General features: G+C 41.6%; 1 protein-coding gene across 4 annotated transcripts in view; it reads left to right on the top strand.

Annotated features, from left to right (window-relative positions):
- Positions 1–2051: 2051 nt before the first annotated feature.
- Positions 2052–15150, top strand: part of LOC135548734 (ankyrin repeat and KH domain-containing protein 1-like) — a 53556-nt gene continuing 40457 nt past the window's right edge. For all 4 annotated transcript variants that reach the window (XM_064978612.1, XM_064978613.1, XM_064978614.1 and 1 more), the window contains exons 1-2: positions 2052–2484; positions 13691–13844. In XM_064978612.1, the coding sequence (XP_064834684.1) occupies positions 2218–2484; positions 13691–13844 (421 nt within the window). In that variant the 5' untranslated portion in view covers positions 2052–2217. The remainder of the gene's footprint in view (positions 2485–13690; positions 13845–15150) is intronic.

Consider the following 15150-nt stretch of genomic DNA (forward strand, 5'->3'; position numbering starts at 1 on the left):
GACGCCTCTAGCACTGAAATGCAGTGCCTTAGACCGCTGCACCACTCGGTACCCCTGATTCCAATATTGAGGTTCTAGAAACTGAAGACAATCAGTTCTGGGGTGGAACAAAAGCCTGCATTCCACAGTAGCTCTTTAGGACTGAAGTCGGAGACCTCTGCATGAGTCTACACCAGCTCACTTGTCCTCTTGTGTCATTCAGACTATTGGCACCATAACGTGCATGTCCAGAGATTAACAGGGATTGTACATGTATTTACCTGCTAATGACAGTCAGTATACTAAAAAAATATATATTTTAGGGTTGCCAGATTTAGGTGGAGGGGGGTAGATCTTCTGAATTCCTAGTGAAATTTGAATATGTGTATATTTTAAAAGTAGCGTGTGTAAAGTATGCTCTGTGTTTGTTTTTAATGTAATCAGTTTACAGACTTGTACGTATTTATATTTTGGCACTTACATATTTTTTACACATGCTTATCTTGTGTAAGCACATGGTTTGCAGGACAGATTAAGGCTAGTCCTTAAATGTTATTTCAAAGGAGATTCTCAAATAAACCATGAGTTACATTCAAAATTGTTCGATCAAATCTGTTTCCTTTGCATTACGTTTTTTTTGGTGTAATGTAGAGAAATAACATTGCTGTGACGAAATATACCACTTACTTACAATTAATATAAGTTACATTAATGGCAGTTACATATTTGTTCCTGAAATAAATGGTCAAACATGATTGTGAATGCTATTCATATGGCCCTCTTTGAAAAAAATATCAGCCTCAAGTATGGTTGAAAAGGGGCTTGTGGTAGAGGAAAGCCTGAAACCATGGCACTGACTGGTGTTTTCGGGGGGAGTGGCTTGACTGAGAATACTCAATAGTCCCCATCCATTTTTTTTAATGTCTTTTAATTTTTTTTATTGCAGAAACACCAGTATACATACAATAAGTATTATAACAGAGAATGATAACATATGCTAGGGGTACAACAAATTACAGATTATACAAAGACCATAAAAGATACACACGTATTGATTGTTTTAACAGCTTTGTCATGGAAAGAATGTAGAATGGTCTTAATGTACTGCTCAAATTCCTTACAGAAAACATGGAAGAGTCTTTTTCTATTAGTGAATTTTCATTTATGAATATGACATTTTTCCATTAGCACAATTTGATTGATGAGGTGAACATTTTTTCTTGATCATTATTATAGTTAAGGAAACCGAGCAGCACGTTCTCCTTATAATAAACAAAAGTCATCAAGAATATTAACAATTATAAAACTATAAATATCTTGCCATAATTTCTTTACATGTAGACAATGCCAAAATAAATGCAAAACAGTTTCTGGATGCTCAACACAAAAAGTACAGTTAATGTTAATGTCTTTTTTGAGTTTCTTCAGGTAATGATTGGCAGGGTAATACTTATGGCTCATTCTGAAAGAGACCTCTTTGACCTTGTTAAAGCAGGTATTTGTGAAATAGTGCCCATCCAGCACAGATGATAATGCATACCCGTGACACATATTCTGCATATGCTTAGTCACCAACGTTTGTTCCATGAAAGAATGTTGTATGGAATATCCCGTTTGATCTTTTCCTGCCTCACAAGCCTCAGCCGCGACCCATATGCCAACCTCACCGGAGGCTTGGGAAAAGGGCTTGCTTTTATGGTCTATTAAAAGTGTCATGCTTCAGAGAGTTTGAATTAACAGTGGACAGACAAATGCATTAATTGGTAGCAGTGACTGACATGAAAATGGAACAAAGTAACCACTTATTATTATTGATAGGTGCAATGATTGGCGTATCACGAAAGTTGGACTTTTTAATACAGTGCTAGGGTCCAATCATCTCCCAAATATTCCGTTTTAAGGCGTTAAATGGCAAAGCCTTTTCGTAAACCTACCTTGACGTCGCGTGCGTTACTCTGACAAACCGTATCTAACCATATTCTATCCAACCATATGTCGGTAGTATATTTTCCTGACCAATAATATGCATGATTCTGAATAGAGGCGGGGTAAGAAACAACTTGAGCAAAGTAGTTAGGTTGTTAGAAAGTTAATGGCTAGGGGGAAAGAGATTCTCTTCTCGATTCAGGAGTTGCTGGATTTTTCTGAAGTATTAACATAATTACTAAAATAGCAACAACCCCAAAGAAAGTTTAAGACAATATTGAGTTAATTAGAATACAAAATACTAAGGGAAGTATGCAGGATGCAGTAGCCGCGGCGGCAATGCTGACGGACGGCTTCGAGGACGAGATTGACTCGGTGACTCCGCGATCCTCTGGAATGGGGCTTGGAACCACACCAGGAGCCAGACTCGGGGGCCTAGGGATTGGTGTTGGTGGAAAGAAAGTCCGCTTGTTTGGAGAGGCTGGTGGGCCTGCAGCTGACAGGCTTGATTTCAAACTCGCTGCGGCCGCCGTGCTTTCCTCCGGCCCCGGATCTGGCAGCGACGATGAAGTGTCTGAGGTAAGCCACTCATGCTAGCTAACCCAGCGAAACTGGGCAAGAAGATTCATGTTAGTCAACGTTCCCTACGAAAAGCCTGTTCGTTTCGACGATATTTTTAACCCTCCTTCATTTCTTCTATCAACTAAAATAGTATCAGTCAGATTTATTGTATGTTGGCTGATAGTTTGCAAAGTCTATTGGCTAGCAAGCTTGCGACATGTTTTGTTTTTTGACATGATATGAGCAATATTTTGGCGGAGGCTTCGATCTAGGCCTAACGTAGTACTGTGGCAGTACACACACAGCGCCATCAACTGCTAGCTAACTAGCTAGCAAATGATTGAAATGTAACTAGCTAAGATCAGGTACACGTTTGTTAGTCTGTTTGTCAAACTAGCCAATTGTTTTGAACAGGTAGGTGAAGACAAGTCGTTCTAGCTCCTGTTAGATATAACTGACATGCAATCGTACATCCGCTTATTCACTGTCACCCCAGTTGTCTATTTAGTTCTAACGTTAGCTGGCTATGCACATTTTCCCTCCTCTCAGAATAGCACGCTAAGTAGTTACAGTAACAAGTCCTCATGACTTAACACGTAGTTTTATACATTTTTACAGGTACTTCGCTATGGTTGATGGCACACTTGCCAAACTCAACACAGCCTGATAGGTTTGCTACAAGCTTGATGTTGAGCTGTCAGTGAAGATGTTAACGCGAGTGGTGGTGATGCAACATCTCATCCAGTAACTTCAAGGGTTAGAAATGTCCCAGTGATCAAATCAAACGGGACATTTTAGAGTTAGCAAATTATTTTTTCTACCTATTCTGGTCTCTAACCATTTTCATGTTATTGTTTAGGTTTTGTAATTAAAATAACGAATCTCATATGTATGATCAATTAATGTAAAACATATTTATTTGAATGTTCAATGCAACACACTCGCACATTGGAATGTGGGTACCTTTTCATGTTATGAGCAAAAATGAACTACAGAATTGCAAGATTTGATTTGTGTACACTTAATAATACTTTTGTCTGTTTATTTGACCTATTTCACACTTGTACACGTGTGTTATACGCATGTGTTAATTTGATTTTTTTGTTTGTTTGTTGCATATCCCAAATCTTCATGAGACACCCTCGAAGAGTGGGGTCACAGCCAGGGTCAGCCATTATCAACGGTGATCCTGGAGCAATTAGGGTTAAGTTACTTGCTCAAGGGTTGTGACTTGAGGGAGTACAGCTACGACTGGAAGTGGCTTCTCATAGCATGTTAGGAGAGCATTTTAGCTAACCTAAACTGTTTTCCTAACCTGCCACGTTAATTATCCTAACATGCTGCGTAAATTGTCCTAACCTGCTACGAAAAAGTAACTTCTGGTCGTAGCTGTACTCCCTCAAGTCAGAACCTTGCTCAAGGGCACATGAAATGCTAACTGCTCCTGTTATTGGTAATGGTGAGGAGTAAGCATCTTGCGGGTATGGTCTTTTTGCCTCTAACTTTGTCACTCATCCTTATTCTCAATTAATTCAGGATAATCCATAATCATGGTAGCAGCCACTTTAACGTAGAAGAATTTAGAAACATATTATATTCATATAAAAGTGACTCAAAAATGACAGTACATTATTTACCATTAATTTCTATTGGGTACAAAATAATTTGAAACACCACCAAAACAATCAGCAAATGCATCCAGCAAGTTTGTAGTCACAAGCTTTATTTAGTCATTGTGTGGTAGAAATATATGACCAAATGCTAAACATTTGACTACTTTAATACACAGGCCTTCAAGTTCATTTGTCCAAATACTTTTGGTTCCCTATAATGGCAGGGACTATGTACAAAAAGTGCTTTGATTTCTAAAAGGTTTACCCCATATGAATGCTCTCAAATGAAAGTTGACAGTCTGCACTTTAACCTCATAGCAGGGTCCAATGGTAACTTTTTTTTTTCTCACTGGCCCATTCAGGCCAGCTGGCCAAAAATGTTCTGGCCGGATCAGAAATTCTACATGGGGTAATTTGTAAATGCATTAGGGTCATGCAGGGCCTAGGTTTACATGCTTTACACACTGCTCAAAAAAAAGGGAACACTTACACAAACACAATGTAACTCCAAATCTATCACACTTCTGTGAAATCACACTGTCCACTTAGGAAGCAACAATGATTGACAATACATTTCACTTGCTGTTGTGCAAATGGAATAGACAACCGGTGGAAATTATAGGCAAGTAGCAAGACATCCCCAATAAAGGAGTGGTTCTGCAGGTGGGGACCACAGACCACTTCTCAGTTCCTATGCTTCCTGGCTGATGTTTTAGTCACTTTTGAATGCTGGCGGTGCTTTCACTCTAGTGGTAGCATGAGACTGAGTATACAACCCACACAAGTGGCTCAGGTAGTGCAGCTCATTCAGGATGGCACATCAATGCGAGCTGTGGCAAGAAGGTTTGCTGTGTCTGTCAGCGTAGTGTCCAGAGCATGGAGGCGCTACCAGGAGACAGGCCAGTACATCAGGAGACGTGGAGGAGGCCGTAGGAGGGCAACAACCCAGCAGCAGGACCGCTACCTCCGCAGGGCCCGATGTCCACAGGTGGGGGTTGTGCTTACAGCCCAACACTGTGCAAGACACTTGGCATTTGCCAGAGAACACCAAGATTGGCAAATTCGCCACTGGCGCCCTGTGGTCTTCACAGATGAAAGCAGGTTCACACTGAGCACATGTGACAGAGTCTGGAGACGCCGTGGAGAACGTTCTGCTGCCTGCAACATCCTCCAGCATGACCGGTTTGGCGGTGGCTCAGTCATGGTGTGGGGTGGCATGTCTTTGGGGGGCGCACAGCCCCCCATGTGCTCGCCAGAGGTAGCCTGACTGCCATTCGGTACCGAGATGAGATCCTCAGACCCCTGGTGAGACCATATGCTGGTACGGTTGGCCCTGGGTTCCCCCTAATGCAAGACAATGCTAGACCTCATGTGGCTGGAGTGTGTCAGCAGTTCCTGAAAGAGGAAGGCATTGATGCTATGGACTGGCCCGCCCGTTCCCCAGACCTGAATCCAATTGAGCACATCTGAGACATCATGTCTCGCTCCATCCACCAGCACCACAGACTGTCCATGTGTTGGCGGATGCTTTAGTCCAGGTCTGGGAGGAGATCCCTCAGGAGACCATCCGCCACCTCATCAGGAGCATGCCCAGGCGTTGTAGGGAGGGTCGTACAGGCACGTGGAGGCCACACACACTACTGAGCCTCATTTTGACTTGTTTTAAGGACATTACATCAAAGTTGGATCAGCCTGTAGTGTGGTTTTCCAATTTAATTTTGAGTGTGACTCCAAATCCAGACCTCTATGGGTTGTTAAATTTGATTTCCATTGATAATTTTTGTGTGATTTTGATGTCAGCACATTCAACTATGTAAAGAAAAAAGTATTTAATAAGAATATTTCATTCATTCAGATCTAGGATGTGTTATTTTAGTGTTTATTTTTTTGAGCAGTGTGTATATATATGCTGTTTGGTTATGGTATGTATTAAAAAGACGTGTAATATAATTTAGCAATATAAGACCATTATTCTTTCAAATGTAATTATATTAATTGCATTCAATTAACTTTTGTTTCTGAGGTATGTCAAATTTTTTGAACATCACAAAATAGGTTGTTGAAAAGTTTATTTCAAAAGAGATATCAATCTGGCTATGGGCAACAGTATGTTCAGAATTGAATGTTTATTTTTGTAAGTCACTTTCCCTATAATAAATAAGCTCAGCAAGTGGATTGAGTGCTTCTTTTTACTCTAGATAGCTCATGTGGGCTGTGTGAATGCATCAATTCATGTACTGCTCGAGTACTAAAGATGTGAGTTGCGATGAGAGTGGTTGAATTAACGGTCAATCATACTGCTCAAGTACAAATAGCATGACTTTTCTGCGTGTAGTCTTCAATGGCAGACTGCAATAGAGCAGGTAAATGTCAAACTGATACGTCAAAATGGGCTGAGTGCTGGCCTGGTCGGGACAGTGACAGACGAGATCCACTAGCCCAACACATGGTTTTACTGGCCCCAGGTCAGCGGGGCATCAATAATGTCAGACCCTGCTCATTCATTGTTTCATTTCAAATCCAGTGCTGGAGTACAGAGCCAAAAGAACAAAAATGTCATTGTCCAAATATTTTTGGACCTCACTTTATACCCAAAATTACTTTACTCATTTTCCTTTTCTGTATTTTGATATTTCATGCAAGTTCATTGACTTGTAGTCAGGGAAAACATTTTGAGATTTCTTTTTTTAGTCAGCTGTTAAATGGTTTCTATCAATAATTGACATAATGTATGAAAATAAGTGATGTCAGAACAGGTTACACATCAGGGTTTCTGTTAGCTGGCAATTGCTGACATTTACATTACATTTACATTTAAGTCATTTAGCAGACGCTCTTATCCAGAGCGACTTACAAATTGGTGAATTCACCTTCTGACATCCAGTGGAACAGCCACTTTACAATAATGCATCTAAATCATTAAGGGGGGGTGAGAAGGATTACTTATCCTATCCTAGGTATTCCTTGAAGAGGTGAGGTTTCAGGTGTCTCCGGAAGGTGGTGATTGACTCCGCTGTCCTGGCGTCGTGAGGGAGTTTGTTCCACCATTGGGGGGCCAGAGCAGCGAACAGTTTTGACTGGGCTGAGCGGGAACTGTACTTCCTCAATGGTAGGGAGGCGAGCAGGCCAGAGGTGGATGAACGCAGTGCCCTTGCTTGGGTGTAGGGCCTGATCAGAGCCTGGAGGTACTGCGGTGCCGTTCCCCTCACAGCTCCGTAGGCAAGCACCATGGTCTTGTAGCGGATGCGAGCTTCAACTGGAAGCCAGTGGAGAGAGCGGAGGAGCGGGGTGACGTGAGAGAACTTGGGAAGGTTGAACACCAGACGGGCTGCGGCGTTCTGGATGAGTTGTAGGGGTTTAATGGCACAGGCAGGGAGCCCAGCCAACAGCGAGTTGCAGTAATCCAGACGGGAGATGACAAGTGCCTGGATTAGGACCTGCGCCGCCTCCTGTGTGAGGCAGGGTCGTACTCTGCGGATGTTGTAGAGCATGAACCTACAGGAACGGGCCACCGCCATGATGTTGGTTGAGAACGACAGGGTGTTGTCCAGGATCACGCCAAGGTTCTTAGCGCTCTGGGAGGAGGACACAATGGAGTTGTCAACCGTGATGGCGAGATCATGGAACGGGCAGTCCTTCCCCGGGAGGAAGAGCAGCTCCGTCTTGCCGAGGTTAAGCTTGAGGTGGTGATCCGTCATCCACACTGATATGTCTGCCAGACATGCAGAGATGCGATTCGCCACCTGGTCATCAGAAGGGGGAAAGGAGAAGATTAATTGTGTGTCGTCTGCATAGCAATGATAGGAGAGACCATGTGAGGTTATGACAGAGCCAAGTGACTTGGTGTATAGCGAGAATAGGAGAGGGCCTAGAACAGAGCCCTGGGGGACACCAGTGGTGAGAGCGCGTGGCGAGGAGACAGATTCTCGCCACGCCACCTGGTAGGAGCGACCTGTCAGGTAGGACGCAATCCAAGCGTGGGCCGCGCCGGAGATGCCCAACTCGGAGAGGGTGGAGAGGAGGATCTGATGGTTCACAGTATCGAAGGCAGCCGATAGGTCTAGAAGGATGAGAGCAGAGGAGAGAGAGTTAGCTTTAGCAGTGCGGAGCGCCTCCGTGATACAGAGAAGAGCAGTCTCAGTTGAATGACTAGTCTTGACTTTTGTTATAATAAATAAAAAATAAAAAAAGGAAAGGAAAGCCGCAAAATAAGACTGTTGCTGGCCAAAATGACCAGGAGAAAATAAAATTCTGTTGCAAAATAATGTTTTTTTTGTCATTGATGTAAATACCAGTTGATGGAAATGCATTTGACTGTCATGCTTATCGGACTATATTTTATAATTTGCATAATTTTTATTTTGTGTGCATTTTCGCTAGTTATCCAACACAACTGTCGCACGCTCTCAGCATACAGATCCTGTTTTGAGCAGTATTTCTCCCGCTCAAACCTCAGCTGATTGCTGCTGGAGTAAAATGTGATTTTATAAGCCAATTTATTGTGCAACAATTCTAAATGCAATCGCCGTTAAAAACTTTACAATGTGAGCTGGAGGCAGTATGCAATTTGAAACCATACTTAATTGTTTGAAACCTGAATGTTTTATTTCATATTATGAGTCATGTCTTACCTTGCTTCAAAGTAGCCTATTCGCAGAATCCGACCATGGAAACAGTCATTTATTTTATGACTTCATAGTCGGCACGTGAGTTTCAAGTTTGGGAAATCCTGCCATTTCTACACAGTTATGATTTTTATATGCGCATTTTTGTGGAAAGTTTCATTTGAATAATAACTTTATCAAAATTATAATCAACTAATGTTAGATCACCAGTCTCTGCCATATGGACACATTGATATACTGGGATCCATTGGCGACTAAAGAAAAGAGCGCATGGAACTCATAGCCTATAGGCCAATGCAGCAGTAGGCCTATATAGTGCAAAGTATTCATACCCCTTGACTTATTCCATATGTTGTGTTACAGCCTGATTTCAAAATGTATTTTTCTCACCCATTTACACACTGTCGTTTCTCTTTGCTTATTTGAGCTGTTCTTGCCATAATATGGTCTTTTACTAAATCAAATCTTGTCACATACACGTACTTAGATGTTATTGCGGGTGTAGCGAAATGCTTGTGTTTCTAGCTCTAACAGTGCAGTAATATCTAACAATTTCACAACAATACACACACCTAAAGGAATGGAATTAAGAATATATACATTGTGGGAGAGCAATGTCAGTAGCATAGACTTAGATACAGTATATACATATGAGATGAGTAATGCAAAATATGTAAACATTATTAAAGTGGCCAGTGATTCCAAGTCTGTATATAGGATAGCTGCTCTAATGTGCTGGTTATGGCCTTTTAACAGTCTGATGGCCTTGAGATAGAAGCTGTTTTTCAGTCTCATGTGACTATAACCCAAGAGAATTCTCTTGGGAGGTAATACAGTTGGGATTTGATTGAGGTATTCTAGGTCAGGTGAACAAAACACACAGGAACTCAAGTCCTTATCTCAATTACACCATAAGTTGTTCATCATAAAACATATATTTTTTTTGTATTTTTTTTTGATTGATTGTTTTTTAAAATAAGTTTAATGCTAGCTAGCAACTTAACTTGGCTCCTTGCTGCACAGGTAGTCAACCTGCCACGCAGTCTCCTCGTGGAGTGCAATGTAATCGGCCATAATCGGTGTCCAAAAATGCCGATTACCGACTGTTATGAAAATGTGAAATCGGCCCTAATTAATTGGTCGACCTCTAGTAAACGTATCGCGAAACAAAGAAATTCTCAGTCCAAATAAACTTTAATAGAAAGTTAGCAGAAAGCTATCATGGAAAGGAAAATACCTGTCTATTTGTGGATTAAGTCACCCTGATTAAATTATTATGGCTGCCACCCCGTTAACGGGATAATTGTCATCAACATCCGCTGAAATGCATAGCGCCACAATCAAATAATATTACCAAAAAGATTTATATTCATGAAATCACAAGTGCAAAATAGCAAAACACAGCTTAGCATTTTGTTAATCCACCTGTCATGTCAGATTTTGAAAATATGCTTTACAGCGAAAGCAATCCAATCGTTTGTAGGTTTATCGATCGCTCGACAAAACATTATGTACACCTAGCATCAAGTAGCTTGGTCACGAAAATCGGAAAAGCAATCAAATGAATCATTTACCTTTGATTGATCTTCAGATGTTTTCACTCACGAGACTCCCAGTTACACAATAAATGTTCCTTTTGTTCCATAAAGATAATTTTTATATCCAAAATACCTCCGTTTGTTTGGCGCGTTATGTTCAGAAATCCACAGGAAAGAGAGGTCACGAAGAGCGGTCCAAATAGTATCCATAATGTTGACAGAAACATGTCAAATAAAAGCCTGAAACTATGTCTCAAGACTGACACCTTGACGAAGCGATAGGAAAAGGAATCTGGTTGATATCCCTTTAAATGGAGCAAAGGCAGGCTATGGAACATGGAATTTTCAAAATTGAAGCCACTTACTGGTTTGATTTCCCTCAGGGTTTTGCCTGCAATATCAGTTCTGTTATACTCACAGACAATATTTGGACAGTTTTGGAAACTTTAGAGTGTTTTCTATCCAATACTTATAATAATATGCATATATTAGCGACTGAGGAGCAGGCCATTTAGTTTGGGCAACTTATTCATCCAAGCTACTCAATACTGCCCCCAGCCATAAGAAGTTAACTCTTTAGTCATATCCCAGTTTACCTATTTGCTTATGGTCCTGTCTACACCTAGCTACTGTTTTTATTTTATTTTTTTATTATACGAGCCAAAAATATTCAATTTAATTTGGAACAGCAAGACAAAATTTAGACATGCCTATTTATATAATGAATATGAATTTGGAGGGCAGAAATTATTACATTTTAAAGCATTAGACCTCTCACTAAAATGTGTCAGTCATACAGAAGTTATACTTAAATCTGAATTGGTTCTCTTCCAGATTAGTAAAATGTCTCACTCCATGTTCACGAATGGCCTTTTTCACTTTTCAACTGTTCACTTTCGGTTATTTGAACATTTAATCTCCAAAATATCGTTATTTGTGGAACATGCCATCGAACGTTGGTTGCAGTTTCAGTTTAGTCCACCAGAAAAGACAGAACAAATATTACAACAAATATTGTGGTTAAACTGAAATATACAGTGTGGCTTAAAAGTATTTAGTCAGCCACCAATTGTGCAAGTTCTCCCACTTAAAAAGATGAGGCCTGTAATTTTCATCATAGGTACACTTAAACTATGACAGACAAAATGAGAAAGAAAATCCAGAAAATCACATTCTAGGATTTTTAATGAATTTATTTGCAAATTATGGTGGAAAATAAGTATGCACACATATTTAGAAGACACTAGAAGCACAAGCATTTCGCTACACTCGCATTATCATCTGCTAACTATGTCTGTGACAAATACATTTTTATTTGATTCGCGTTGAATTTTCGAGTACTGGACCGTGTTGATGTCCGCCCTGAGATTTGAAGGTTGGGACTTAGATCCCTGGCCGAGTCTTACCAAAGACAGTAAATATGGCACCCAGTGCGAGCGTCTCTCTACTTGGCATTAACAAGATAGTTTGTCGCAGGGCTTTTACTCCATTCTTTTGTCCTTTCCAGGGGGTGTACTTCAAGCTGACTCACGCTACAGAAACTGACTACTGACTGCAACTACTGCTATGGTCTGCACCAGTTCTGGTCAGGCTCCTGCTCCTATGAGCTGCTGCGGCTCGCAAAAGCCACCACTCGTGCAAGGCTACTTACTTTGAGTACTGTAGCAGCTCAGCACTGTACTGTATTGTCAGTGTGTGTCTGATGCTCAGGGGTCGACTAGACTATTGGACAGGAAACGTTTAATTACAGAAAGGACCAGTATTGTGTACAACTAGGTTATCACTATAGGCTACAAGTCACTACAAGTTATGTGTACGTTTTTGTGGCCACTGACTTGCAGGCAATCTCTTGTACGCAGTACTTGTTGTTTTTCATTGTCATAAGGTTCACATGGTGGCAAGTCAGATATTAGATGGCATATGTAAGTACCGGTTAATGCTCGAGCTTGACATTATGCATTTGTGTACCCAATAGATTGATTGTGTGGGAATGATGCCAATATTTAGACCTTTTTTTGTTGTTCTACCATCTTAGAAAGTATTGTAATTAATAACCTTAGCAAACATGAGTTTATTGTTGGAATGTCATTGAATGTGACAATGTTGTTTTTCCTCATTGTGCTCCGGCTGAGAGAGGTTCTCAGAAGTGCAGGATAATTTTGCAGAAGAGGGATTTGACTAAGGAAGCTTAGCCAGATTGTTGGGAGCAATGATGTCATGTTTCTTGATCATTATTAATCGTCTTCTATTTAACTCAGCATTCTGTGATTGAGTTTCTCCTTACCAGCACCCATTACCCGCAATTTCCTTGCAGACTAAGTGTAATATAAGATAACGTAACGTAATCATTTACAGGCTCCATCTCTCTGCTGCTCCCTGCATCAGTGTGTCTCTCTCTTACACACTTGCGCAGACAGACATGCATGGACGAGGTAATGAGTCACTTTTTTGGACGTGGTCTCTTGTCCTGTGCTCTTGTTCAGACACACCCCCTGAGACAGATGCTTCCCTGAGTTGAAGCACAGAGCACAACTGTTCCAGCTGTACCACAGCCTCAGCAGTGAGAAATACACCAGTATGGTTTCAATTATATTCACCAGTTTGATCATTTTTCTCTTAGAGCAACATTCGTGAAAGAAAAATGTGAACCTTCTCTCCTTCCAACTCGGTTCCGTTCATTGGGCCAGTTCTTTTGACCTCTGCTTTTCAGGTCCCTTTGCACCAGGGATGCTTGTTGATATCATGCAGTATATCATGGAGTTGTCGGTTGTCCAGTCTGTAAAGAACATTGTAGGGATAGTGTACGATTGGGTGTGTTTGTGTGAGTAAACCGATTGTGCTACATGAGCGGCTTTCAGTCTGCTGGTATTCGCGTGATCCAACACACAGCTGTGTCACTGAATGGTGACCGTGATGGCTGGGATGTGTTGGCTCTGCCCTCCCCTGTAGACCATGAAATGACAGATGGACAGAGCCAGCCTGCTGGGTGTCCTGTCCAGTGCAGGACGTCCTGCCCTGATGGCCGTTAGGCAGGTGTATGGAGGTCAAGGTCGCAGGGAGGGGAGAGGAAACACGCTGATCAGTTCATGTAATTCCACCAAGGCTCAGGTCCTAAGCACTGTACTGCTCTGTCTCCAGGCAACATGCTCGAGGGGGTGGAGCTTGGGGATTCTTTTTACTGGTGCCCTCATGCCAATTACTTGACTATACCTGCCTGTGTAATCATGAAATGGACCTGCCCATACCTTCCTCAGAATATGCAGAAGCATTTTTTAAAATTTTATTTCCAGTGGTCATAAGATCATACAATACTGTATGATAGGAATCACTATTGTAATAACTATTTTTAATTGAGGCGATGGGTTTCTCCCAGCAACTGTATAGGGCAAAATGAGCATCAGCCATCCCTCCTGTCCTGACTATCTCTTGTGTTTCTCCTTGTCTCTAGGTGGAGTCCTTCATATTAGACCAGGAAGACCTGGACAACCCCATGCTAAAGACTGCGTCGGAGCTGCTCCTGTCCAGCGCTGCTGAAGGAGCTGACCTCAGAACAGTGGACCCAGAAACACAAGCCAGACTGGAGGCTCTGTTAGAAGCAGCCGGTACGTATAGTACAGGGCAATTGCTGGCTTTTGACCCCCCCCAAACGGAAAAGCAAATTAGCGAATTGACCGGGATAAAAAAACAATCCCTTTGCAAAAGAATGCTTTTATTTCATTGATGGAAATATCAGTCGATGTAAATGCATTTGACCGCCAATGCTTATCGGTCTATAGGTTCATTTTCAAAATTTTGTGGAATTAAATTGGGCTGTGTGTATTCGGTAGAGGTCATGTATCTCAATCATCGCACAGCATACAGAGCCTAATTTGAGTGGAATATCACTTGTCAGATAGCGCTAAAGCTGCAGCTGGAGTGAAAATAGCATTTATACATCCCAAGTCATTGCTCAACAGTTATTAAAGCAATTGCTATTTACGCTGTTTCATATCAGCTGTCTTTTTCTGTCCAGAAACCAAAGGCCTAATCCTAGTCATATTAACAACCCATCCTAGTTGTTGCATCTTTAGATTCCCCCTCGTTTCTAACAGAGATTTTCGTCTGTCACATATGGAACCGCTCGTATCAGGTGTGCTGTTTAGAACCGTTATTTCCCGCTAATTGCATGACGTTTTATTTGGCTGCTTCATTACAGGAGTTGCATGTTCTGTTAAGATGAATTACCATGATCTTAATGTGATTTCTGTCATTCAGAGCACTGTGGTTGGACGTCGTAATGGGTTACGCACCCAATGCATATGGGTCCGGTAAATTTCTCAAATGGCCAGTAAATTAAAATCCTTCCGGGCACATTGTCCGGTGCCGCATTTTCCTAACGGAAACCCTGGCATAGTAGCACCACGATCTGACTCCTTCACCTAGTTTTATGAATACCCTGTTTTCAGACCTGCCCACATTTCGCCCTCTGCCATGCCCACTATGCATTTGAAGTCATGTTGAATTACAAAACTGTTGCATGGTAAGGCTGCCCAGTCATATTCTTGTTATTGAATAGGACTGCTGGTCTTTTTTGATTGTTTGAATGCCGAAACCCGCTTGAATCTCTGCCCAATAGAGTATAAATTTAAGCCTACAATTTTGCTGCAATTTAGTTAGTAGGCCTGTGTCTGGTGCTCGTGTTTCTGTTCCTGCCACTGTGTTGGGACATGACCCTGTAGGTGTGTGGAGTTGGCACGCTGCCAGGGATAAATACCAACATCACAAACGCAAGTGCTGAACACCAAAACATGATTCTCTGCTACAACATAAACCCCTGCGTCTTCTTTTTTACTGTGCTTTGCATCCGGTTGTGTTGTGGGTTCTGTAGTTCACCTTGGAAAAAAAATCAAAATGATATGATCAATTACA

The sequence above is a fragment of the Oncorhynchus masou genome, chromosome 11 (genome assembly GCF_036934945.1).
Source record: "Oncorhynchus masou masou isolate Uvic2021 chromosome 11, UVic_Omas_1.1, whole genome shotgun sequence".
Lineage (NCBI taxonomy): Eukaryota > Metazoa > Chordata > Actinopteri > Salmoniformes > Salmonidae > Oncorhynchus > Oncorhynchus masou.